This window comes from Moschus berezovskii, chromosome 21, assembly GCF_049115385.1.
Source record: "Moschus berezovskii isolate FMDL1 chromosome 21, NW_MosBer_1.0, whole genome shotgun sequence".
Classification (NCBI taxonomy): domain Eukaryota; kingdom Metazoa; phylum Chordata; class Mammalia; order Artiodactyla; family Moschidae; genus Moschus; species Moschus berezovskii.
The window spans coordinates 55,764,238-55,789,116 of NC_142480.1; the positions used below are offsets into that span (position 1 = coordinate 55,764,238).

Sequence of the window (24,879 nt, forward strand, 5' to 3'; positions counted from 1 at the left end):
GAGGCTTGACTCCATCTCAGTCCTTCCAGCTCCTCTGTCTGGGAGCCTCCAGCCAAGTCCTCACCTTGAACCTGAATTTCGTATCCACGTTGACCACCTGCCAAGCACTGCTGGGGTTCCAAGAGCACATCTCACCGCGGTGGGGGGTGGGAGGAAGGCAGGGAGTGAACTCGCATTTCTTTCTGGAAGGATCTTCTACCATGGACCGAGGTGACGGCGCACAACTCTGTGAAAGTACTACAAAATCATGATCTGGGCACTTTAAATGGGTGAACTGCAAGGCATGTAACATCTTACGAAGCTGTCATTAAAAACAGGGCAAAGACGGGGACTTCCCTGGTGGTTCTGTGGTTAAGAATCTGCCCTGCAATGTAGGGGATGCAGGTTCGATTCCTGGTTGGGGAATTAAGATCCCATGTACCTCGAGACAAATAAAGCCCCTGCTCTGCAACTGCTGAAGCCCACACACTCTGGAGCCCATGTGCCACAACTAGAGAATTCGTGCACTGCCAAAACATCCCGCAGGACGCAAGGAAGAGCCTGTGTGCCACAGTTAAGACCTGACCAACCAAATAAATAAATATTTTAAAAAATAACAGGAAAGATAGATATATCTGTATGCATACATATCTACCACATTCATTCATTTCTGTATTTATAAAATGTCTCTCAAAAGAGTCACGAGAAGCTGACAGCATCCAGAGAAGGAAGTTGGGTGGCCCAGGGGCAGGGCTGGGAAGGAGACTGTTCACTATGCACCCTGGCTCCTCATGAATTTCAAGCCATGTGAATATATAAGGTATTTTTAAAACACATAAACAACTAAATAAAATTCAAAGGCAGTAATTCTGGTAAAGATTTAAACAGGCCAGGGATGTGTCAGGCCTGCCTCTGGGGCAGGAGACCCTTTTCCTGGAGAGGCCCGTGGCCTGCCCCGCCATGGCCCCATCCCACCCAGAGGCTGCCCGCCACCTCCTGCTCACCTGCTGATGGGAGGAGCCGAACCCAGTATCTCTGGCCTCTCCTCCACCCAAGCTGTGCCCACTGTGAAGCCAGTAAAGTCAACAGCTCTACGGCCCAAGGGCCAGCTTTCTGCTGAAACCACACTACTCGTTCCAAGGAACACACCACCTTTGACATTTGGAAAATTAATAAAGAAGATGAAAACGGAATGTGTAGGGAGAAACCAAATCGAGCAGCTGCTGAGAGTCAGCTGCCCGCCTTCGTGCCGGGCTGAAGCTTCCGAGGTCCCGAGGACACAGGCCTTTCCTGTTTTTAATGTTTTTGGCTGTGCTGGGTCTCCGTTGCAGGGCAATCGCACAGGCTTCAGTGGTTGTGGCACACAGGCTTCGGTGCACGTGGGATTTTAGTCACCAGACCAGGGATCGAACCCGTGTCGACCACAGTGAGGCAGATTCTTAACCACCGGGTCACCAGGGAAGTGCCTAAACTCTGACCTCTAACCTACATCTTCTCCCTAGGGTCGCGACATAACTGAGCCTTCCCTAGACAGCCAGGCAAGCCTAGAGAAAGAACATGGCCCCCAGAACCACTCTCCAGCCCCACCATGGTGGGAAGAAGCAGGTGTAGGAGAGACAGCAACAACAGTGCCACGTTTCCCAAGAAGGGGCAACGGCCTGGCATCAACCCTGGGCTCAGTGGCAGACTCAGGGCTGAGGAAGTGAAGAGGGAAGTGGCTCAGTCGTGTTGACTCTTTGCAGACCGCCAGCTTCCTCCATCCATGGGATTCTCCAGGCAAGAATACTGGAGTGGGTTGCCATTTCCTCTTCCAGGGGATCTTCCTAACCCAGGGATCAAACCCGGGTCTCCCACACTGCAGGTAGACTCTTTACCGTCTGAGCCACCAGGGAAGGCTGGGGACTGGGGGTCAATTCCTGGGCACTGGCCTCCTCCCCTTCCTGCCTGGGGCACGGCCTCCAAGCTCTGCCCATCACTTTCCTTTGAAAGCGGCTTAAACCGAGCCCAGGCCCAGGGTGATCTGACTCTCACCTGGCTCCGCTCCAGAGAGGCAACCTGAGGCTCTTGGTCACAGGAGACAAAAGCAGAGAGAGCTTCAGGGCCTTGGGCAGCCCAGCGCTAACAGGGCTCCGGCCAAGCCCTCCAGAACGCAGGCGTTCCAGAGCCTTCTGGGTACAGGAGTATCGGCGTCAGGCCCGACCCCTGACCAGGGGCCTCCCCTCCCCACCTCACCGGGCTCTCTGCTCCAGTGCCAGCACCCAGCCAGGAGGAATGACGCAAATGCCCCAGAGCCCGAAGGCACAGGAAAGCAGAGAAGCGAGTCCGGCGTGATGTAAACAAACACGGTGACGATCGGCTGCCAACCTCCGCCTTGGAGTCAAGAAGACACAAAGATGGGGTCTCGCAAACCCGGATGAGATGGGATCGCGCCTACCCAGCTCTCCCCAGCCCCGCACACCACTATTCTCACTTGTTACAGGGGCCGGGTGTTTCCATAAATATTCCCATCTGTTGAAAAAAGCAGATCTAGATATTCATGTGAAGACTCCCAATTTGAAGTGTTCTCAATTATCTCAGTTGTTAAAAACACTGTGTGTTTATGTGGAATCTAAAAGAATGACACAGATTAGCTTATTTACAAAACAGAAATAAATTCACAGACTTAGAAAACAAACAGTTATCAACAGGGAATTATATTCACTACAGTAAGTCCCCTACGTATAAACAAGTTCCATTTCAAGAGCATGTAGGTCCAATTTGTTCCTAAGTCCAACAAAGCCTCAGTACCCGACTAATACAATCGGCTATATAGCCCTGTATTGCAATAATAGGTTTATAATAGTCTTCACACAAATAATACATCAAAAACTAACACCAAAAATAAATAAAACATTTGTAATCTTACAGTATAGGACCTTGAAAAGTACAGGAGTACAGTACAACAGCTGGCACTCAGGGGCTGGCACGGAGCGAACAGGCCAGAAGAGTTTCTGATGGAGGAGGGAGAGGGGGTGGGAGATGGTAGAGCTGAAGGGTCGTCAGCAACAGGAGACAGAGGGCAGGCTGCAGTGTCACTCATGACTGATGTGACTAGACATGCAAATGCACATTTGCATTTTAGAAAGTTTGCAACTTGGTTCATATGTAGGGGACTTACCATACTTTGTGATGACCTATAATAGAATCTGGAAAAGAACATATATGTGTGTGTGTGTATAACTAAATCACTTTTCTGTACACCTAAAACATTTCAAATCAACTCTAACAAAAAAACAAAAACGTTGTGCTGATCAAAACAAAACACCAAAGCATACCTGTGGGCCATCCGTCTGCAACCCCTGACTTAGTTTCCTGACCACAGTTTAGTTGGACCTGGGTGCCATGCATGAGTGATGAAGAACAATACAGTTAAAATCATGGGCCCAGAGAGGTGGACTGATATGCATGGTCAACTGAGGTCTGGGATCTGCTCAGCAGCAGCTCCATCACCAGGAAGAGGAGGTCATCACCTGTACAGCTAAGCAGTTCCTCTCCTGGCACCAAGGGATTAACAAAGTGACACCACCATCAGCTGAGCCCAAAACCCACCTGGAGCCCCGAAGGCCCAGTGTTCCTGGGGCTTCCATTCACACAGGACCAGAGGCAACACAGGTCAGCGAACCCCAACCAGCTCAATGACGGGCCTTGGGGTTCTTCTTCATAACACCTCAGGGTTACACCTCCACCCGCTCCCCTTTCCTTCCCTCGGTCCCTGAGGGACAGATCCACCTCTCGTTCGTCCAAGAAAAAAAGAAGCATGCCCCGGTCTGACCTGTTTGAGGAGTCACGTGAAATGTGGTAACAGCAAATGTCCCAAGACCTGCTCCTCCCTCCACCTCCCAAGTGTGTTTGCAAAAGGTTGGGTCCACTCTGCCCACACGGGAGGTGCCAGGCAAGGGCAGTGAGGCTAAAGGCAGGGGGAGGAAGCCCCTCAGGGCAGCTCCGCTGGCTCACGGGCAGCAGCATGAGGAACAGGAGGGACTCTCTGGTGGACCCAGGGGGCCCAAAGACAGCCTGGAAATTCAGGGGTCGCTGGACTCGTGACACACATCTTAAATGACCCTCTCAGCATCCCTGTGCCCCTGCCACACAGCACTGGGTCGGCCCTTGCCACCACCAGCCCCACGCAGGGCCAGCCACTTCTCAAGGGCACTCCCAACCTCTCCACCTAAGGCCGAGACATCCAGCTGCGTGGCTGGCATTCCTGTGGCATTTCTGTCACCCTCTTTCTCACCGAGCCTTCTCCCCTGCCAGACCACCACTTCACCAAGGTGGGGAGGATGTTGGATAAGAAATCAGACCCCTGGGACTCCCCTGGTGGTCCAAGGACTGAGCATCTGCCTTCCAATACAGGCGACCCTGGTTCCATCCCTGGTCTGGGAACATGCCACATGCTGCGGAGCAACTAAGCCTGTGCCCCGCAACAACTGAAGCCCGCACAGTCTAACGTCCATGCTCGGCAACAAGAGAAGCCCCAGCAGTGAGGAGCCCACACACAGCAATGAAGACCCAGCACAGCCATAAACAAATCCATAAAGAAAGAAAGAAATCAGACTCCTGTCCTTCACCAGTCTCGCGGCCGTGAGCAACACACCCCCTCACTCTGCACCTTGATTTACTCATCTGTCAAACGGGATTCAGACAGTACACTCCGAGGAATAGAAACATATACAATGTGTGACACAGAGCCTGGTACACAGTAAGGGCTTAATATTAGTTGCTACTATTATTATTGTCACCATGATTCCCAAGTGATCGTTTTCACAAACACTGTCCACCCCAAAACCTGCTCAGCCAGCTGGTCCTGAAAGAACCTCTACTTCTCCTCCCACCCCGTCTAGTCCTAATCTTCCTCACTTCTCCCCACATGCCTTTCCCTGACCGCTGTGTCCCCCACCAAAGTCCCTGGGGCTTTGATAGGTCCTTTTGCAACTTATCAAGTACTGCTTTTGACACATGACTCCCTACAGAATTGGAGTGTTTTTTACCTGCCAAGTAAAATCACACAGAGGCATTACCCTCTCTCCCAAGCTGAACTGGAAACTCCTCACTTTGACTGTTTCATCCGTACCTTCTAGTCTTCCAGTGAAAGTGAAAGTGAAAGTGTTAGTCCCTCAGTCGTCTGACTCTTTGAGACCCCATGGGCTGTACCTCTGTCCATGGGATTCTCCAGTCAAGAACACTGGAGCGGGCTGCCATTTCCGTCTCCAGTGAGTCTCATTAAACACACTGGAAAGATCTAGCCATCCATTCAGCCATGCTTTCTGCCGGCTCCTCAGCTGAGCTTCGGAGAGACCCAAATGACTGGGCTAAAGCCAAGCCCAGCACATCTGGCATCAGCATATCTTCCAACAAACTCACTGTGACTTTAACAAACCCTTCCCATTTCTGGGCCTCAGTTTCCTCATCTGTACTATGGGTAGAAAGAGCAAGATCAGTGGAGCTCTGAGTGCAAAGAAACCCCACACCCAAGAGGTTACAAGGCCCCGAGGCCCTCCCAGGCCTGAGGAGCCCTGTCCCGGCTCTGCCACGGCCCCTTTTCTGCTCCACACCTCCCAGCGAGAAGGCATTGCCTTCTCCCTGCACCCTGGGGATGAAGTCTGGATTCCTGGCAGATCACCTCAGATTAAATACAGATTTTTTAATATGAAACCACGCCAACAGGATTCTAAATTCATGGTTCCAGAATTTCCCTTTGTAAATAGAACCAAAACATCAGTCATAAAACTAAAATTCCATTCACAACCCATGAAACCTTCTCTGCTTAAATCCTGGAGGGCTTCCCTCCTGAGACACTCTCCTTACAGAATTTCCTGTAGACACTGACACTGGAGACCCCCACCCCACCCCTACTTGTGCCCCGCTATTCCTCAAGAAGAGCCTGTGTTTGCAAAGCCCCCAAACTTAATGGGTACATGGATATGAGAGTTTGTGAGCAAAGTCAGCTAATCCAGAAGGCTCAGGTTTAAATTAAAGAGGGATTTTCGTCCCTTTCCAATTTGAGAGAAGAATTCAGTGGCAGGTCCTGGGGCCTCACAGCCCTGTTAATAAGGACAGTCATGAGGCACTCCTTCCCCAGGGAAATTCAGTAGTGGAGGGGACGGACCGTATATGGGGTCCTCAGTGTCCAGGGAGGCTCACACAGGCTAAAGAAGCACCAGCTTCTTTTCTGAAAGGCTCAGAAGCAGATGCACCTGTCTGATGATCCTTGCCATATGGCTGAGTCCTCATTTAATGGCAGAAGCAAGAACAAAAGGTTAGGCATAAAGTGTGTCTGCTTTCCGAATCATTTTTTCAATATAATAGGAGACACCTGGCTGCTCAAAGGTGAGCCAGGGACTTGATGGACCCCAGTCTCACTGCAGACACCCCAACAGCCCTGAGCAGCAGGTACTTTAATCAGCACTGGGACGCAGAAGCCCAGAAAAGTTAGGTAACCTGCTCACGGAGACAGCCAGGAGGTGCCCGCCTGCAGTACTGGCATCAGGGGCTGGCATCCCTGCTGCGCGGGTCCGTCCTGGGCACTGGAGGGTGCCCACCAGCAGCATCTCTGGCCACAAAAGGCCCCATCCCCAAGTCTGAAAACTGAAAGCGTCCCCGGAAATTGCCACATGATTTGAATTCTGGAGATAAAATAGACATATTTTGGTCAAAAGACATATTTGGTCATTTGAGGCCAAATGACCCCAAGGCAGGCAGAATCCACCCCAGGGAAGAAACACTGAGAGACTGTATTCCTCCCACATGCAGAGCTTTACAGTGTCGTGTTAGTCTCTACTGCACAGCACAGTGAACCAGTCCTGTGGACACCTGTACCCACTCTTTGTCTAATTCCTTCTCATCTAGGTCACCACAGAGCATGAAGTAGACTTCTCTGTGCTGTCTGTACCGTAGAGCAGGTTCCCATCAGTGACCTGTTCTCTGTGCTGTCTGTGCTGTACAGCAGGTTCCCATCAGCGATCTGTTCTCTGTGCTGTCTGTGCTGTACAACAGGTTCCCATCGGTGATCTGTTCTCGGTACTGTCTGTGCTGTACAGCAGGTTCCCATCAGCGATCTGTTCTCTGTGCTGTCTGACCTACAGCAGGTTCCCATCGGTGATCTGTTCTCGGTACTGTCTGTGCTGTACAGCAGGTTCCCATCAGCGATCTGTTCTCTGTGCTGTCTGACCTACAGCAGGTTCCCATCGGTGATCTGTTCTCGGTACTGTCTGTGCTGTACAGCAGGTTCCCATCAGCGATCTGTTCTCTGTGCTGTCTGAGCTACAGCAGGTTCCCATCAGCGATCTGTTCTCTGTGCTGTCTGAGCTACAGCAGGTTCCCATCAGCGATCTGTTCTCTGTGCTGTACAACAGGTTCCCATCGGTGATCTGTTCTCGGTACTGTCTGTGCTGTACAGCAGGTTCCCATCAGCGATCTGTTTGTGCTGTCTGAGCTACAGCAGATTCCCATCAGCGATCTGTTCTCTGTGCTGTCTGTGCTGTACAGCAGGTTCCCATCAGCGATCTGTTCTCTGTGCTGTCTGTGCTGTACAGCAGGTTCCCATCAGCGATCTGTTCTCTGTGCTGTCTGAGCTACAGCAGGTTCCCTTCAGCGATCTGTTCTCTGTGCTGTCTGAGCTACAGCAGGTTCCCATTGGTGATCTGTTCTCGGTACTGTCTGTGCTGTACAGCAGGTTCCCATCAGTGATCTGTTCTCTGTGCTGTCTGAGCTACAGCAGGTTCCCATCAGCGATCTGTTCTCTGTGCTGTACAACAGGTTCCCATCGGTGATCTATTCTCGGTACTGTCTGTGCTGTACAGCAGGTTCCCATCAGCGATCTGTTCTCTGTGCTGTCTGAGCTACAGCAGGTTCCCATCGGTGATCTGTTCTCGGTACTGTCTGTGCTGTACAGCAGGTTCCCATCAGCGATCTGTTCTCTGTGCTGTCTGTGCTGTACAGCGGGTTCCCATCAGCGATCTGTTCTCTGTGCTGTCTGAGCTACAGCAGGTTCCCATCAGCGATCTGTTCTCTGTGCTGTCTGAGCTACAGCAGGTTCCCATCAGTGATCTGTTCTCTGTGCTGTCTGTGCTGTACAAAAGGTTCCCATCAGCGATCTGTTCTCTGTGCTGTCTGTGCTGTACAGCAGGTTCCCATCAGCGATCTGTTCTCTGTGCTGTCTGAGCTACAGCAGGTTCCCATCGGTGATCTGTTCTCGGTACTGTTTGTGCTGTACAGCAGGTTCCCATCAGCGATCTGTTCTCTGTGCTGTCTGTGCTGTACAGCGGGTTCCCATCAGCGATCTGTTCTCTGTGCTGTCTGAGCTACAGCAGGTTCCCATCAGCGATCTGTTCTCTGTGCTGTCTGAGCTACAGCAGGTTCCCATCAGTGACCTGTTCTCTGTGCTGTCTGTGCTGTACAGCAGGTTCCCATCAGCGATCTGTTCTCTGTGCTGTCTGTGCTGTACAGCAGGTTCCCATCAGCGATCTGTTCTCTGTGCTGTCTGAGCTACAGCAGGTTCCCATCGGTGATCTGTTCTCGGTACTGTTTGTGCTGTACAGCAGGTTCCCATCAGCGATCTGTTCTCTGTGCTGTACAACAGGTTCCCATCGGTGATCTGTTCTCGGTACTGTCTGTGCTGTACAGCAGGTTCCCATCAGTGATCTGTTCTCTGTGCTGTCTGAGCTACAGCAGGTTCCCATCAGCGATCTGTTCTCTGTGCTGTCTGTGCTGTACAGCAGGTTCCCGTCAGCGATCTGTTCTCGGTACTATCTGTGCTGTACAGCAGGTTCCCATCAGTGATCTGTTCTCTGTGCTGTCTGAGCTACAGCAGGTTCCCATCAGCGATCTGTTCTCTGTGCTGTCTGTGCTGTACAGCAGGTTCCCATCAGCGATCTGTTCTCTGTGCTGTACAGCAGGTTCCCATCGGTGATCTGTTCTCGGTACTATCTGTGCTGTACAGCAGGTTCCCATCAGCGATCTGTTCTCGGTACTATCTGTGCTGTACAGCAGGTTCCCATCAGCGATCTGTTCTCTGTGCTGTCTGTGCTCCAGCGGGTGCCCATCAGCGATCTGTTCTCTGTGCTGTCTGTGCTGTACAGCAGGTTCCCATCAGCGATCTGTTCTCTGTGCTGTCTGTGCTCCAGCGGGTTCCCATCAGCGATCTGTTCTCTGTGCTGTCTGTGCTGTACAGCGGGTGCCCATCAGCGATCTGTTCTCTGTGCTGTCTGTGCTCCAGTGGGTTCCCATCAGCGATCTGTTCTCCGTGCTGTCTGTGCTCCAGCGGGTGCCCATCAGCGATCTGTTCTCTGTGCTGTCTGAGCTACACCAGGTTCCCATCAGCGATCTGTTCTCTGTGCTGTCTGTGCTCCAGCGGGTGCCCATCAGCGATCTGTTCTCTGTGCTGTCTGTGCTGTACAGCAGGTTCCCATCAGCGATCTGTTCTCTGTGCTGTCTGTGCTCCAGCGGGTGCCCATCAGCGATCTGTTCTCTGTGCTGTACAACAGGTTCCCATCGGTGATCTGTTCTCAGTACTGTCTGTGCTGTACAGCAGGTTCCCATCAGCGATCTGTTCTCTGTGCTGTCTGTGCTGTACAGCAGGTTCCCATCAGCGATCTGTTCTCTGTGCTGTCTGTGCTCCAGCGGGTGCCCATCAGCGATCTGTTCTCTGTGCTGTCTGTGCTCCAGCGGGTGCCCATCAGCCATCTGTTCTCTGTGCTGTCTGTGCTCCAGCGGGTGCCCATCAGCGATCTGTTCTCTGTGCTGTCTGTGCTCCAGCGGGTGCCCATTAGCAATCTTTTGCTGTTGCTGGTGCTCAGTCGCCCAGTCGCGTCCGACTCTGTGACCCCGTGGACCGCAGCACTCCAGGCGGTGATGACGCCTCACCACCTCCCGGAGTTTGCCAGAGTTCATGTCGATTCTTTCGGTGACGCCCTCCAGCCATCTCATCCTCTGATGGCCCTCTTCTCCTTCTGCCCTCAGTCTTTCCCAGCATCAGGGACATTTATATCGTGTGTAAAACAGAGGCTATTACACGGAGCATCAGTAGTGTGTGTCTGCCAGCCCCAGTCTCCCGATTCCCCCACCTCCCTTTCCCCCACTGGTGTCCATACACTTGTTCCCTTCATTCTCTGCATCCGTGTCTCTATTTCTGCTCTGTAAATAAGATCGTCTTTGCCAACTGTTTTCAGATTCCACATATATGCATTACCATACTACATTTGTTTTTCTCTTTCTAACTTACCTCACTCGGGTTGACAGTCTTTTTTTAACTTGGTAGAGATCTCAATCAAGGGCATGCTCCCTCCCTTCTCTGCTTTTAATCTGGATTTTTGCCGGGTTAGATTTATTTAACACTTCCTTTACTGTGGTGTATAAAATTAAACACCCATGCGAACTGGATGAAAGTACAAACTTCCAACAAGACCAGTAAGTCCTGGGGACAGAGTGCGTACCAGGACTATAGCTAACACTGCTGTGTGACAGGCAGGCAGGTTGCTAGCAGAGTAGACCCCAAAGTTCCTCATTATCAGGAAAACAAACCATCTCCTTTCCTTTTTGGGTATCTATCAGAGATGATGGATGTTAACCATGTTTATTGTGGTCATCATTTCATAATGTACATAAACAAGTCATTATGCTGTCCATGGAAACTTACATAGTGTGGTATGTCTGTGTTATCTCCATAGAACTGGAAGACAAAGAAAAAAGGAAATTACTTTGCAAAGCCAAAACTAAGATAGATATGTTTCACAGCTATCACTCTTGCCTTAATTCAAAACTTTAACCAAGCAATTAAAAAGGACCTCCTGATAAACAACGAGGTATAGCACAGGGAACCATTTTCAATAGCCTATGATAAACCATATGGAAAAGAGTATAATAAAGAACATCTATGAGCATAACTGAGTCACTTTGCTGCACAGAGTAATTAAACACAACACTGAAAATCAATCACACTTCAATCTTTTTTTAAATGACCTCCTGGTGCTACTCACAAGTGCCACAAACCCAAAGTCATAAAAAGGAGTTTAACTTTGAGACTAGGGCCCTGCCCCAAACTCCAACTTATTAAAATAATATTTATACAGTAATGAGCAATAACTAAAAACATTTCAGAATATGTGCCCCCAAATCCTGAAAGTATTAAGCTTCTATATTTTCTCTTAAATAACTTTCATTCTCTGGACAAACAATGGGAGATGTGGGGATCCCAGGAGAAGCAGGAAATGTTCTGGCTCCTTTTCAAAGACCTGGCTTAGTAATTAACTAAGCTCCCGCGGTTCCAGCGTCTTCAGGCTCTGATGGCATGTGTCTTTGCCATTGATCCAAGTGCGACAGCTGGACAATATCAGATCACCTAGAATTTGTCTTCCTCCTCGTCCCCCAGGAAGCACCAAAACAAACCTTCCTTTCAGATAAGACGATTTTACAGAGCTTTTGAAATAAGGGGGTGGGCACGCGGCCAACAGAGATCTGGGAGAAACCTGGCCTGGCAAGAGAGCCGGGAGCTTCCCAGGATGAGGAAAGGAGAGCCGTAGTTTCAGGTGGCACTCTGTGACTTGTCTCCACCTTGTTCGTAAGACACCACAGAGTAAAGTCAGATTCCCCCTGGCTCTCAAAGGGTAGAGCCTGATTGCAGAGAGCATGGGGCGCGGGAGGACAAATGCTCTGATCAGCAGCTACTGGGCTTTACACGCGTTATCCCCAAGTCCATGCGACCCCATGAGATGCTTCCTAACATCCAAACCCAGAGGAGTTTTCTACTTCCTAAACACAGCTTCTTTGTTGATTTCTTTCCAGCTCTCATAACTATGTAACCAGTAACAGACCCAGGAGGGCTGTCCCTACTACGAGCCAGGCAGAACTGCACACACACACACACACACACACACACACACACACGAAGGTACCCTCACCAGCGGGCACTAAAACTGCCTTTCCCTCCTCCAAGTTTGTCTCCAGTCTTAAAATAGTTTTCCATAATTATTCCAATACATGAAAAAGCTGTAAATGATTATGCAGATGGAACATCAGATTGATTAATACATACAGGAAATAAATTTAATTATAAAAATAATATGTATGGGAAGAGACAGCAGCTCAACCTCAGGAAGAAGTGGAGATCTGCAAAACAAGCAGAGAGATACCCAGTCATACCCGGGAAAGGACAGATGAGAAAAGAGAGCAACTAAGAGGTCTGGCTAAGAGAGCAGGCCCCAAAAGTTCTCACTACCAGGAAGAAATCTTTTTTAAAAAAACATTAGAAAGTCAGATAATACTAAGTGTCAGATATGATGGGAGGATCTGAGAGCCCTCAGATACTGAGGGTGGGAGGGTAAGCTGATACATCCTCAAGGAAACCAAGTAAGAGCACCCCTGGGGCCCAGCAGCCCCCCTGCAAGGGGTCCACCCCAGACTCTTACACAGGTTCTCAGGAGAACACATTTCAGGGAGCAGCGAACAGCTGAGTGCACAGAGAGCACATGAATGAATGTCCGTTGAAAGGAAATTCAGACAACGTAGAAATATATCATAAACAATAAGTACATGATAAATAAATGATAAAGAATCATGCGGACACAGAACAGACGAGTGCACACGGCAGGGGAGGAGAGTGTGGGACGAGTTGAGAGAGAAGCATTGAAACATACATGACCATGTGTAAAACAGATCGGCGGTGGGAAATCGCTGTATAACACGAGGAGCTCAGCCCAGCGCTCTGTGACAACCTAGTGGGCTGGGGTGGGGTGGGGGGTAGGAGGGAGGTTCTAGAGGGAGGGACGTGTGAATGCCTAAGGCTGATTCATGCTGACGTACAGCAGAAACCAACATAACATGGTAAACCAATTCAGTTCAGTTCAGTCGCTCAGTCGTGTCCAACTCTCTGCGACCCCATAAATCACAGCACGCCAGGTCTCCCTGTCCATCACCAACTCCCGGCAATTACGCTCCAATTAAAAAAAAAAAACAGTCACACGTGTACACACAAAAATTTCTTTGCACATTCACATATATATATAATTTATCTATTTGATGAGATTATACTACACATGCTTTTAGGAGCCTGTTCCACTTAACAGTATATAGTGTTACTAACAACGAGAAAATAGAAAGAGAAATTAAGGAAACAATTCCATTCACCATTGCAACGAAAATAACAAAATACTTAGGAATATATCTACCTAAAAAGCAAAAAACCTGTATATAGAAAACTATAAAACACTAGTGAAAGAAATCAGAGAGGACACTAATAGATGGAGAAATACACCGTGTTCATGGATTGGAAGAATAAATATTGTGAAAATGAATATATTACCCAAAGTAATTTATAGGTTCAATGCAATCCCTATCAAGCTACCAATGGTATTTTTCACAGAGCTAGAACAAATAATTTCACAATTTGTATGGTAATACAAAAAACCTCGCATAGCCAAAGCAATCTTGAGAAAGAAGAATGGAACTGGGGGAATCAACCTACCGGACTTCAGGCTCGACTACAAAGCCACAGTCATCAAGACAGTATGGTACTGGCATAAAGACAGAAATATAGATCAATGGAACAAAATAGAAAGCCCAGAGATAAATCCATGCACCTATGGACAACTTATCTTTGACAACGGAGGAAAGAATATTCAATGGAGAAAAGACAATCTCTTTAACAAGTGGTTCTGGGAAAACTGGTCAACCACTTGTAAAAGAATGAAACTAGAACACTCCCTAACACCATACACAAAAATAAACTCAAAATGGATTAAAGATCTAAATGTAAGACCAGAAACTATAAAACTCCTAGAGGAGAACATAGGCAAACCACTCTCTGACATAAATCACAGCAGGATCCTCCATGACCCACCTCCCAGAATATTGGAAATAAAAGCAAAAATAAACAAATGAGACCTAATTAAAATTAAAAGCTTCTGCACAGCAAAGGAAACTATAAGCAAGGTGAAAAGACAGCCTTCAGAATGGAAGAAAATAATAGCAAATGAAGCAACTGACAAAGGATTAATCTCAAAAATATACAAGCAACTCCTGCAGCTCACTTCCAGAAAAATAAACAACCCAATCAAAAAATGGGCCAAAGAACTAAACAGACATTTCTCCAAAGAAGACATACAGATGGCTAACAAACACATGAAAAGATGCTCAACATCACTCATAATCAGAGAAATGCAAATCAAAACCACAATGAGGTATCATTTCATGCCAGTCAGAATGGCTGCTATCCAAAAGTCTACAAGCAATAAATGCTAGAGAGGGTGTGGAGAAAAGGGAACCCTCTTACACTGTTGGTGGGAATGCAAACTAGTACAGCCACTATGGAGAACAGTGTGGAGGTTCCTTAAAAAACTGGAAATAGAACTGCCATATGATCCAGCAATTGCTCTCCTGGGCATACACACCGAGGAAACCAGAATTGAAAGAGACACATGTACTCCAATGTTCATTGCAGCACTGTTTATAATAGCGAGGACATGGAAGCAACCTAGATGTCCATCTGCAGACGAATAGATAAGAAGGCTGTGGTACATATACACAGTGCAGTATTACTCAGCAATTAAAAAGAATACATTTGAATCAGTTCTAATGAGGTGGATGAAACTGGAGCCTATTATACAGAGTGAAGTAAGCCAGAAAGAAAAACATCAATACAGTATACTAACGCATATATATGGAATTTAGAAAGATGGTAATGATAAATCTGTATACGAGACAGCAAAAGAGACACAGATGAATAGAACAGTCTTTTGGACTCTGTGGGAGAGGGTGAGGGTGGGATGATTTGGGAGAATGACTTTGAAACATGTATATTATCATATGTGAAACAAGTCGCCAGTCCAGGTTTGATGCATGATACAGGATGCTCGGGGCTGGTGCACTGGGATGAACCAGAGGGATGGGATGGGGAGGGGGGTGGGAGGGGGTTTCGAGATGGGGAACACATGTACACCCGGGGCAGATTCATGTCAATATATGGCAAAACCAATACAGTATTGTAAAGTAATTAGCCTCCAATTAAAATAAATTAAAACAAAAAAAAAACAGTATGTAGTGTTATACCATGGAGAAGGAAATGGCAACCCACTCCAGTGTTCTTGCCTGGAGAATCCCAGGGATGGCGGAGCCTGGTGGGCTGCCGTCTATGGGGTCACACAGAGTCAGACACGACTGAAGTGACTCAGCAGCAGCAGCAGCAGCAATGTTATACCAACATCATTTTTCACAGCTGCACAGTATCCCATTATAAAGACTGCCATAATTTGTGTAATCAACTGTTAGATACCAAGCTTACTTAAACATTTTCACTATTAAACAGAACTGCTCTGAACTTCATTGGTCATTCCTCTTTGAAGTAATGAAATTTGAAGTAAAGAAAAGATATCGCAGTGACAAATGCGCGTCCCTTACAAATGGAATTGCTGGATTCTAAGTTTAACAGTTTCCTTGGATCCACATCCTTTCTGCTGTCTGGTAAAGTGACTCTGTCGGGGAAAACAGATATGTGGGCTAGGGTTCTACATGAGCAATAACGTGTGCCACACTCTCCCCTCTTCTCCGTACCCATCGCCATGGAAGTGGTGGCCCCATCCAAACTCCTACCTCACAGGCTCCCGGCACCAGCCACATAGCTCATCACAGAGACATTCTGGGAAGCACCAACAAGGCAGAATACTTAGGGGTTCATTCATTTGCTAAAAATATCCATATTAGAGGACATTTTATATCCTCTTTATATCCAGCTTGTGCTTGGAGCCCCAGGAGGCGTGAGAGAGGCACAAATGGGTACGGGCCAGTCTTGCTCTTAGCAGCCCTCCACCTGGGACGTCCAGTGACGCCCTGGACCCCGAGTAGAAAATTCAAACCTCGAGTGTGCTCTGGGAGCACTGGCGGGCCCTGGCTGGGGGGCTTCTCCGAGGAGGTGACACACAGGCAGGCAAACAGGTCACGACATCTTGATGGCGGAGGGGACTTTAGCAGATGATCAGAGTGACATGCAGAGCTAAGGCCACAAGACGCCCCTGGAGGACACCTGGACGTCCAGCAGGGCTGGGGCAGCCGGCAGAGCCGAGAGGGAGGCTTGAGAGGGAGCGGGAGCCCAGGTACGAAAAGCCAGCTGGTAGGTGCACTAAGGAGCCCGTGCCTGCGGGGATGGGAGGGCAGAAGGGTGAGAAGAGAGAAGGAGGGTGCACGGGAGTGGAGACAAGGCTGGCTGCAGGAACACCGGCCTGAAGGACACTGCTGTGACTCTGGAGACAGAGCAAAGGGAGCCGGAAGCACAGGCGGAGGGCGGGGGTGCCCCCGGGGGAGGGGTGTGGCCCAGGTGAGCCGTCTCAGGGAGACCGGGGGCAGAATGGCCAGGACATGTTCACCACAGGCAAAGGAGCTAGGAGGACGTCCACCCAGGGCAACAGGCCTTCAAGAAGCCTGATGAAGGCAGCCTGCAGGGGCCGTGGAAAGGTCACAGTATACGCCCTCGGCTTGCAGTGTTCTAGAACCTACTGTAAAACTTAGAATCTACTGTATAACTTAGCCCACACTCCCTGGGTTTCCCTGGTGGTTCAGACAGTAAAGAATCCGCCTGCAATGCGGGAGACCTGTCGTTCAATCCCTGGCTTGGGAAGATCCCCTGGAGGAGAGTACGGCAGCCCACTCCAGTACTCTTGCCTGGAGAATCCTCACGGACAGAGGAGCATCGTGGGCTGCAGTCCACGGGGCTGCAAAGAGTCAGACATGGCTGAGCGACTAACAGTGTCAGTGCACGGAGATGCAGTCTTCCTCTCTGCCAAGGAGCGCGCGGGGCCGGACTGTCTGCCATCAAGGCCTTTCCCAGCTGTCCGATGTTGTAAGTTCCACATCAGAACAGGGGTGCCAGCTGTCCCCCCTGAAAACTCGACCCCGCAAGAAGAAGGCTATAACCGGCCTCTCCTGAGGAGTCGGACCCTCTCTCCACAGTCGGCTCACTGGCCGGCAAGGGCCCGTCCTCTCCAGCTCAGACGCGCACCCTCACATCTGGCCGCAGGCTGCTGAGTGTTCTCCCCCCTCTCCTGGGTAATAAGGAGCAGACTGGCAAAATAGTTCAAATACCTTCTGAAAAAGTACACCGCCTTGTGGGCTGGGCGGCCTATTTTGAGCAAAATGTTTCAAACCCCCAGGCTCAGAGCTGCTCTGGGGCATCCATGTTCAATGTAACCGAGCGATCAGGAAGGTAGTAAAGGGTGATGGCTGCGTCCGATGATGGCCAGGCTGCGCCTGGGCACAGGACGGGACGTGCCCACCCTCCAGGACCGTCTGCTGAGCCAGGGAGCCACCAGCCTGACGTGAGAAGGGCCATCTGGAGGATGAACAAGGCTGGGGCTGGGGGCGGCCAGGAAGGGAAGTGACCTCCTGGCCCCTAAGTGCAGGAAAACGACCCAGAGGATGGGGCGTGGGAGCCGGGCCCCAGTGGCCGCGTGCAGTCACGGCAAGCGTGCGGCAGGGACAGGCCCAGGAGCAGAAAATCCACAAGCCAGCAGCCGGGAGTGCAAGGAGAGAAGTGACAGGCGGTCCAGAGGACTGGCGGATGGCCTCAAGGCGCTCCAGGGCTAATTTCAAGGCGCCCGAATGCCACACCCAGGTATTGGCTACAGGGAGCCACTGAAGTTTTCAAGCAGAGGAAGGAGGGCAGGGGGAAGGATGGGGTGCAGAGGGGATCAGGGGTCAGCACAGAGAGGAACAATGTGGCTGGAGCCAGGAGAGGGGAGGAGAGGGCATGGGGGAGGGGAATGTGGGCCCACAATGCCCCCTTCTCCATTTTTTCAGGACCACAGGCATATTTAATCCCACACCTTGCCTCCAAGTCACACAGCAACCAGCTGGAAACCTCAAGGGAAAGCTCCCAGACCTGCCTTTGCAGATCTGGTTTCTGCTCCTGCTCTGAAAATGCTTGCAAGCCCCTGGCCCCAAACCTCCAGCAGCTGATCAAACACCCAAGCGCTCTGTATAAACTCAGAAAGGGAGGGAACAGGCTGTGAAAAACTGACACACATACGCCCAGATTTCCGGGAGGCCCGCCTGAGTAACAGGATACATTTGGTTCATTTCCTGCAAAACTAGAATTTCCCAGCCATGGGGGGAAACACAGCCCTCCCTGCATCGCCTGTAGCCCTCTCCAGCTCCCTACTCCAGACAGTCTTCCTAATTTCCCACTTTCTCCCTGAACTTGAGAAACCTACAACGGCCTCTCTAAGATCTCTCACATCCCTGCGAATCTTCACTGCGATAGTTCATTCAGGCACAGAGGTAGGCAGAAAGTCACTGAGGCCACCAAGGGCCACCACACATCCTGGAGCCCAGCTCCAACTCTCTGGCTCAAAAAAGTGTGCCTCCAACAAGTATCCTGGAATCAGCCCACCCGACAGACACTGCTGTTTTTGGTAGCAGAACCAATGAAAAGAAAAAAAGCAGGTGGCACATCAGGGACCCTCAAAGGAAACAGAGGGTGGGGCAGCAAGATGGGTAAGGTGGACCTGGGTTCCAGAAAATTTTTCATCTGTGAAATGGGTATAAAAATAAAATCTGCGTAAGGCTGTCAAAATTCAAAGCGCTACTGTTAGTGATAAGCATTAGTGCAAAGTTAAAAGGAATTCAATATTTTATATATGCATAATTTTACGTATACATACGCATGTATTACTTCCCTGGTGGCGCTAGTGGTAAAAAAATCCACCTGCCAATGCGGGAGACATAAGAGCCATGGGTTCGATCCCTAGGTAGGGAAGATTCCCTGGAGGAGGGCATGGCCAACCACTCCAGTCTTCTTGCCTGGAGAATTCCACGGACAGAGGAGCCTGGTGGGCTACAGACCATGGGGTCGCAAAGAGTAGGACATGACTGAGGGGCTGATCACTATACATATGGATACATTTATCATTCAAAAGGGAGAAAATTCTAGTGTGCAAGAGAGAAAAAGTCTGTGGGGCAGGGCCGGGAGTCCCGGGGTAGCACAAGCGCAGCCAGGCGCCGGGCGGGAGCGTCTGATGTGCGCGCCGATGCCGCGGGGGCGCGGTGACAGCGGGGCGGCGGGGCGGGCTGGCCCGCGGAGCTGCCGAGGGGCGGCGGACCCACCTGAAGACTCGCAGCAGCAGGCAGGCGATGAGGAAGGCGGTGAAGGCGCACGCCACGATCACGGCCGCCTTCAGGGTGGGCAGGTCGCGGAGCAGGCTGGAGATGCGGGTCACCAAGGCGTCGCCGCTGCTGTTGGAGCCGCCGCCGCCGCCGCCCGCCGCCTCCCCGGACCCGGTGCCGGTGGCGTTCCCGGGCCCCGGGCCGGGCGGCGGCCGCGCCTGGCGCTCGGCTCCGGGCTGCGGAGGGGCGGCGGACTGGGCTCTGCTGGCGCGGACGGCGGGCGCGCCCAGGAGCGCGAGCAGGAGCAGCAGCGGCAGCAGCCGCGCGGGAGGCGGCGCGGCGCGCATGGTGCGGGCCGGCGGCGCGGGGGCCGGGCTGGGCGCGCGCGGCGGAGCCCCGAGTCCCGCAGCGGCGCCGAGGCCTGCCCCGGGTCCTCCCGCGGCGGAGCCCGGCGGCTGCGCGGTGCTTGGCAGGAAGCTGCGGCGCCCGGAAGAGTCCGCGCCGCCCGCGGCCGCGGCCGCCGCCGCCGCCACCAACACGTTGCACCGAGTCATTCGACGGGCCGCGGCCCCACGTGGGCGGGGCAGGCCACCAAGGCCGGGTGCGGGCTGCGCTGTTCCCCGGGGACCTGGGACACCCTGGGAGAAGCCGCAGTCTCCAGGAGCTGTGCTGCACGGTACACATTTTATCTGTTTGATATCATCAGCCACCTTAGGAGACAGGTATTGCTTTTACCCTCCTTTAAGAGCGACTGAACTGAACTGAACTGAACTGAAGACTTGATTTAGCTCCCAGCAACTCAGATTGTGCCAGACAGAGAATCAAAGACTCCATTCTACGGATGCGGAAACCGAAGCCTCCGAAGTGAATGAAGTGTGCGGCCGAATGCCCTGTGCACTGTGTATATTTATAGTTAAGCGTCTCCCCAATTAACTTTTTTCCTAAGAGTTTCTTATCTCATGGCTTCGCTATTTCAGACATTTTGCACCTCTCCTTCTGAACTGGATTGTGCTGCGTGCTAAGTAGCTTCAGTCGTGTCTGATTCTTTGGGACCCTGTGGACTGTAGCCCGCCAGGCTCCTCTGACCATGGGTTTCTCCAGGCAAGAATACTGGAGTGGGTTGCCAGGCTCTCCTCCAGGGGATCATCTTCTCAACCCAGGGATCCAACCCAGGTCTCCCGCATTGCAGGTGGATTCTTTACCATCTCAGCCACCGGGGAAACCCAGTGTGCATTCCTGCCTTTGTACCTTTGCTGTAGAATAGTCTTCCTCCTAGGTTGAAGTTTCAGCCCCCAGGGAGTAATTGGCTTGCTGCCTCTGGTTTGCAAGCTAGATGATAACTTCAGTGGAGAGAGACAGTTGTGTATGTTCCAGTGTGAGACCCAAAGGTGGGAACTGACGGAGGGCACAGAGGACCTTCCTGGATCGCTGGGAACTATCCTGCAGGCCTCAGGTTCCACCTTTCAGCATGAGGCTGAATCCTGGCTGGAAACTCTCTGGTGACAATGACAAGTATTCAGTGACCTTAAACAGCTCACTCCTGGTCCTATTTTGTAAAAAAGCAACAGGTAAATAAAATATAGTACAATGCATCAGTTAACTATTGCTACCTAACAAATTATCCCCAAACTTCTCAGCTTAAAACACACACACATATTTTATCAGGGTTTCTGTGGTTTAGGAATCTGAGCATAGCTTCGCAGGGTCCTCTGCTTCAGGGTCTCTCACAGAGCTGCAGCTGATGCCGGTAGCTGGAGTCTCACCTGAAGGTTCAACTGGGGAAGGATCTGCATCTAAGCTCAGTCAGTGGTTTTTGGCCAGATTCAGCTCTTCATGGGCTGCTGGACTGAAAGCCTCAGTTCCCCACTGGCTATTGGCCAGAGGCTGCCCACCGTTCTTACCATGTGGGCCTTTCCAGCATGGCAGCTTGCCTCATCAAAATGTGCATGTCTAGGCCTTCCTTGGTCCAGTGGTTGAGAGTCCACCTGCCAGTGCAGAAGCCACAGGTTCCATCCCTGGTCTGGGAAGATCCCACCACAGAGCACCTAAACCCGTGTGCCACAACTACTGGGCCCAAGCTCTAGAGCCTGCAAGCCACAACTACTGAGCCCACGTGACCTAGAAACCATGCTCTGCTGCACGAGAACCCATCGCAATGAGAAGCCAGAGCACCAGAACTAGAGAGCAGCCTCCAGTCAGTGCAGCTAGAAACAGCTGGTGTGCGGCAACAAAGACCCAGCACAGCCATAAATCATTTTTTTTTTAATATGTAAGTCTAGAAGGCAATGGAGAAACTCTGTTAGCAAGACCGAAATTGTTGTCTTAGGAAACCTGACAACGGAAGCAACATCCCAACACCTTTGCTGTTGGTTGGAAGCAAGTTACAGATCTCATCACAAGAGGAAGGGGATATACAAGGGTGAGAGTATCAGGAAGCAAGGATCATTGGGGCCATCTCAGAAGCTGCCAGGAGACCCAGGTTCAATCTCTGGGTTGGGAAGATCCCCTGGAGAAGGGAATGGCTACCCACTCCAGCATTCTTGCCTGCAGAATTCCATGGACAGAGGAGCCTGGTGGGCTACAGTCCATGGGGTTGCAAACAGTCAAACATGGCTGAATGACTAACACACACACACACACAAGAAGCTGCCTGTCACTTCAGTTCAGTTCAGTTCAGTCGCTCAGTCGTGTCCGACTCTCCGCGACCCCATGAATCACAGCACGCCAGGCCTCCCTGTCCATCACCAACTCCCGGAGTTCACTCAAACTCATATCCATCGAGTCGGTGATGCCATCCAGCCATCTCATTCTCTGTCGTCCCCTTCTCCTCCCACCCCCAATCCTTCCCAGCATCAGAGTCTTTTCCAGTGAGTCAGCTCTTCACATGAGGTGGCCAAAGTATTGGAGTTTCAACTTAAGCATCAGTCCTTCCAATGAACACCCAGGATTGATCTCCTTTAGAATGGACTGGTTGGAACTCCTTGCAGTCCAAGGGACTCTCAAGAGTCTTCCCCAGCACCACAGTTCAAAAGCATCAATTCTTCGGCGATCAGCTTTCTTCACAGTCCAACTCTCACATCCATACATGACCACAGGAAAAACCATAGCCTTGACTAGACAGACCTTGGTTGGCAAAGTAATGTCTCTGCCTTTTAATATATTATCTAGGTTGGTCATAACTTTCCTTCCAAGGAGTAAGTGTCTTTTAATTTCATGGCTGCAGTCAGCATCCGCAGTGATTTTGGAGCCCAAAAAAATAAAGTCTGACACTGTTTCCACTGTTTCCCCATCTATTTCCCATGAAGTGATGGGACCAGATGCCATGATCTTTGTTTTCTGAATGTTGAGCTTCAAGCCAACCTTTTCACTCTCCTCTTTCACTTTCATCAAGAGGCTTTTGAGTTCCTCTTCACTTTCTGCCATAAGGGTGGTGTCATCTGCATATCTGAGGTTATTGATACTTCTCCCGGCAATCTTGATTCCAGCTGGTGCTTCTTCCAGCCCAGCGTTCCTCATGATGTACTCTGCATGTAAGTTAAATAAGCAGGGTGACAATATACAACCTTAATGCACTCCTTTGCCTATTTGGAACCAGTTCCATGTCCAGTTCTGACTGTTGCTTCCTGACCTGCATACAGGTTCCTCAAGAAGCAGGTCAGGTGGTCTGGTATTCCCATCTCTTTCAGAATTTTCCACAGTTTATTGTGATCCACACAGTCAAAGGCTTTGGCATAGTCAATGAAGCAGAAACAGATGTTTTTCTGGAACTCTCTTGCTTTCTCCATGATCCAGTGGATGTTGGCAATTTGATCTCTGGTGCCTCTGCCTTTATAATGTAATAAATTTTGATTTACTGGGATGAACAACAAGCAGGTTATCAGAAGTCAACACCCAGGAGGTACTATTTGAAATGCATGCTGAACAGTCCAGCATGCCCCAGTGGTGAGAAATTTGGACAGATCACAAGCTTTAGGTCTCTTCCAACTCTCTAATATACCACTTTATGTCAAAAAATGTTGTGTTGATAGAGAGTCAGCATTTTCTCATATCATCATGATAGAATTCAGAAAAGAAATTTCTTAAAGAACCACTGCTGACGTCCATGATTTTGCAGGACTGCCTTATAAGGCATAAACCTCAGATATCATAGGCTTAGATGTTTGTCCTTATCAGAAATCCCTGCATGGTGACTTAAAGAAGTCCTGGGTTTTGGAGCCTCTATTCAGGATAAGAGGTTTGACCACTGAGTGGCCTTTGCTGAAAACTTACCCACAGAATACAAATCTTTAATGTCTAAAGTGAGGATGGCCATACTTAGCTCATAAAGGTCACTGGAATTATCCCTAAGAAGGAGGAAAGCATTTTTCTCCTTATCCTTCTTTTACCACAATTCATGGACTGGGGTAGACTTGCTTGATTGTTTAACACCAAGAATTACATAACTTAACACCAAGAATGTACATAACCTACCACCAAGAACGTACATAAATGTTAGATTATTTTAGTAAAGTGAAACTTTAGAACCTTTCTTTCTTCCTGATTACTTGCTGTGCAAATCATCACAATGAAGAACTTACTTATAAACTGCCCTAGAGTTCCTTAAACGTTTTGAATCAACTGTTGACTTAAAAAATATTCACAGCCTAAAAGTTAAGAGTTATGTTTTATTCAGTGGGAAATTTTAGGACTTCAAGCCCAGGAGACAGCATCTGCAGTAACCTTGGAAGAACTGCTCTGAAGAGGTGAGGGAAGGAGCCAGGTTATATAGAGGTTTTGCCACAAAGTGCAGGTAGTCTGAATGTCAAAAGATGATTGCTGATTAAAGAAAACCAGATATCCCAAGGTAAGGAATTTAGCACTTCTCTATGTATGGGAAGATGCAAGAGTCTGGGCTCACTGAAATCATTCCTTTTCTATGCACCTCATCTCTCTGGGGCCAGTATCCTCTGTTTTTTACATCCTGAGCTTCCTTGGGGCTCACCGTAGGGAGTGGCTGCAGGCTGATGCCTGCCAGGTAGCAGGTTTTCTTCTCCTTCCTGGATGTCCTTAGGGCTCACCAGCTCATGTTGGAGGGCTGCAACTGCTGATGACTGTGACATCCTTATTTACCGATATGGCAGGAAATGCTTCATTTCTCACAACCAACCACAAACAATAATCTTTTTAACACGGAACACTGGTGACTGGCAACAGAAAGCAACTTGGGCTGATTTCAGGAAAAGAGAGTTTATCGGAAGCATGTTGGATTGCCTCTAGAATCAACGGCAAGCTAAAGCAGAAGTTCTAAAAATGTGGTCTGGGGCTCCTGGGGTCCCTGAGACCCTTCCAGGGAAACTGCAAAGTCAAAATGAATTCTGTAATAACAGTAAGATGTTATTTGGCTTTTTCATTGATGATGCAAAAGCTATTGTGATGAAAACTGATGCTTTAGTTTGAAACAAGACAAACTATACTCATACTAATTGCATTCTTTATGACCATGCACAGCAGGAAAAAAAAAAGAGTCACTTTCAGTTTATAGTGTCCATGATAGAGCCATGAAATGATTAAACCTTGACCCTTGAGAAGGGAACATTTTACTGTTAGACATGATGAAATGAGAAATATGCATAAACCACTATTGCTGCATTCTGAGCCATGATGACTGTCTTGAGATAAAGCATGTGTGCGATTCTTACAGCTGCAAACTGAACCAGCCACTTTTTTCATAAAATGCCATTGTTAATCAAAAGAGTGCCTGACAAACTTCAGACCTGGTCCTTGGCAGTGCCTGCTAAG

General features: G+C 49.7%; 1 protein-coding gene and 1 long non-coding RNA gene across 3 annotated transcripts in view; both read right to left on the reverse strand.

The window, feature by feature from the left end:
* FAM174B (family with sequence similarity 174 member B) overlaps window positions 1-19,645 on the reverse strand; it is a 43,513-nt gene extending 23,868 nt beyond the window's left edge. The window contains exon 1 of one of the 2 annotated variants that reach the window (XM_055417737.2): window positions 19,102-19,645. In XM_055417737.2, coding sequence (XP_055273712.2) covers window positions 19,102-19,448 — 347 coding nt within the window. In that variant the 5' untranslated portion in view covers window positions 19,449-19,645. The remainder of the gene's footprint in view (window positions 1-19,101) is intronic. The other variant, XM_055417738.2, reaches the window with a different exon arrangement.
* On the reverse strand, window positions 66-5,839 carry LOC148774575 (uncharacterized). The gene is made up of 3 exons (XR_016035666.1): window positions 3,568-5,839; window positions 2,011-3,351; window positions 66-226 (listed from the first exon to the last, which is right to left on the reverse strand). It is a non-coding gene; the product is annotated as an uncharacterized LOC148774575 (long non-coding RNA).
* Window positions 19,646-24,879: the final 5,234 nt, after the last annotated feature.